This window comes from Ixodes scapularis, unplaced genomic scaffold (genome assembly GCF_016920785.2).
Source record: "Ixodes scapularis isolate PalLabHiFi unplaced genomic scaffold, ASM1692078v2 PGA_scaffold2__306_contigs__length_199485367, whole genome shotgun sequence".
Classification (NCBI taxonomy): Eukaryota; Metazoa; Arthropoda; class Arachnida; order Ixodida; family Ixodidae; genus Ixodes; species Ixodes scapularis.
The window spans coordinates 166,257,795-166,260,209 of record NW_024609857.1 but is presented as its reverse complement, the minus strand read 5'-3'; the positions used below and the strand labels follow the sequence as shown (position 1 = coordinate 166,260,209).

The following is a 2,415-nucleotide window of genomic DNA, read 5'->3' as shown; positions in this document are numbered from 1 at the left end:
CCCCCCTTGCCCCTCCCCTCCCGGTTGGTACGCCCATGGCTAGTAGCGCCTTGTGTGTTTTTATGTGTAATTTTTTCTTTCGTCTTAAGGTCTTTGAATGAGACGCCTGATGTTTTTCTTGCATATACTTCAATACCTTCATGTTGTCTTTTATATATTTAAAGTGTGTTGCGTTATGTTGGCATTTAAGCAGTACACAAATTCGAAGGTTGACTCTCCTTTAATAACCACCTCATCTCAGTTTCTTCCCAGTACACGAAGTCGACATTACAATGGAGGCGACAAAGCGGCTGTTTCAAGTTGTGGACGGTACTAAGCTTCCACTGGGATTCGATCCAGACAACTTTCGATCCTGCCTAAAGTACGAGCCTTCGAAAGGAGACATTTTTATCGACACCTTCCCGAAGTGCGGAACCAACTGGATCAAGCGCATCGTTCAGCTCCTGCTTGGCAGGGCCTCATCCCAGGAGATCGATTATAGCCTTTCAACTTCCTTCTTTGAAATGGTCGGCAAAGATGTCATCGCTTCCCTTCCCCGCCCCCGGATCATCACCTCCCACCTCGAACACCATCTGCTGCCCCAGCATACTTGTGCGAAGTACATTTACGTCGCCAGGAACCCCAAAGACTGCTGCACATCTTACTATCATCACACGAAAGAAACCAAAATCTACAATTTTGAAAATGCTAATTTTGACGAGTACGTCCAGATATTTATAAACGGTGGAACGACGTTCGGAGACTATTTCAGCCATCTGACGTCCTGGTACTGTAATGCCCACGCTGAAAACGTCTTGTGCCTCACCTACGAGGGCATCACGAGGGATCACGCTGGGTCAGTGCTGCAAATCGCCAAGTTTTTGGACCTAGACGACCCCGAACTTCTAAATCCGGCTTCGGATAAGTTTAAGAAAGTCGTTGACATGAGCAGTCTGGAAGCAATGAAGGAGTACCTGAACGTAAACTACAAGAAGGCTTTGGGTGGCAATCCTCCAGAAAGGTGGACGGCACAGACGGACTATCCCCTGGATAGGGCCCCTCCTCCGCCCAGTGTTCTGGTCCGCAAAGGCGTCGTTGGAGACTGGAGGAACCACTTCAGCAAAGAGAACTCTCGCAAGATTGAAGAAGCCTTCGTGCAGAAGTGCGGGCATGTTGTGAAACACGAAATGCTCTGGGATCCGAAAGATTGGATGGAAAACATGTGACAATACAAACTGCGTTTAGTTACTTAGTAATATTACGTTACTTCCGGCGCGCTAAAGTAGTAGATTAAAGGCTTCTCTCTCATTCTCCTAAAAGATTGTGCAACTTCTCAGTACAATAAGTGGCGTCAAAGTTGCACGCCGTTATGTCGCGCGACTTCACTTGGCGTCAAAAACGGCATAGTGCCAACTGAAGACAAAACCAAGGTTTGAACATAGTTCATTCGCTGTGCAAAGTAGTTCCTACAAAAATCGGTTGCCATGAAGATAACAAAGGATTCTTCAGATGTTTAAGAGGTCTACGTAACACAACAACAACAAAAAACCCTACAGATCCTTCAAGCACATCTAAGTATTTTAGTTCACCACATAAAGCGGGAATGTTCCTCGGAGGGGCAATGCTCCCAATCTTCTACCACGCCTTTCCTAGAATGTTAATTGACTTCTTTTTCATGTTGTAAAACTTTAGTGTTTTAAAGTTGCAAGAACTTATTTTTTGTTCGAGTTTTTGGGGCGAAAAACAAGTGTAGTAAATCTCGGCTTAATCTGGACACAGTAAAGAAACTAGGGGATACAATATTGTCCATGTACAAATGAAATCCGCAACAGAAAACTAAACAAAATGAAAGCGAAGTTAGGGGCCGTTCTGCCGTACCAGTCACTTAAATCCGTGTACGCGTTCCAACTCGGCCGGACCACTTTTTTCATTTTCCGCACTGAGTTGGTATTGCATGAACAAGGCAAAAACACAGTGGTGCAATACTTCGTTAGATTACAATATGTTAAAATGTTTTCAAATACTGTAAATATTCTCACATTAACATAAGCAGAATGCCTGGAGCCCATCTCCGACCGGTGTGTCTAGAATCCTATCACACCCCCACACCAAAAGTGTTCCCGAAGAGAAAACAAATAACGTCAGAGAAGCCGGAGTGTCATACTGTTGGATGTCGCGATCCTGGCGGTTGGTCTTGGTGAAAAGCAGGAGCGAACGCGAGCGTAGCTGTCATCGGAGTGTCCCAACTTCTGGCGGCCGAAGCTTCTTTGGACTGCCTGAATTGGAGCAGAACAGACGTCTGCTACATAAACCCTCTTCATGTTTTAAAAGTACCGCAAGGTGCGTCGATACACGAGGCACGTGTAACGTGCAGCCCTTGGGAAGATCATGGCGGCACAGCGCAGATTTGAGCTGGGTTTCAGACGCCATGTTGTT

At 45.8% G+C, this 2,415-nt stretch overlaps 1 protein-coding gene across 1 annotated transcript; it reads left to right on the top strand.

The window, feature by feature from the left end:
- Positions 1–272: 272 nt before the first annotated feature.
- On the top strand, positions 273–1,205 carry LOC115318790 (sulfotransferase ssu-1-like). Its single transcript, XM_029978500.4, has one exon. It carries the CDS (start codon positions 273–275, stop codon positions 1,203–1,205), a length of 933 nt encoding a protein of 310 aa, XP_029834360.2.
- Positions 1,206–2,415: the final 1,210 nt, after the last annotated feature.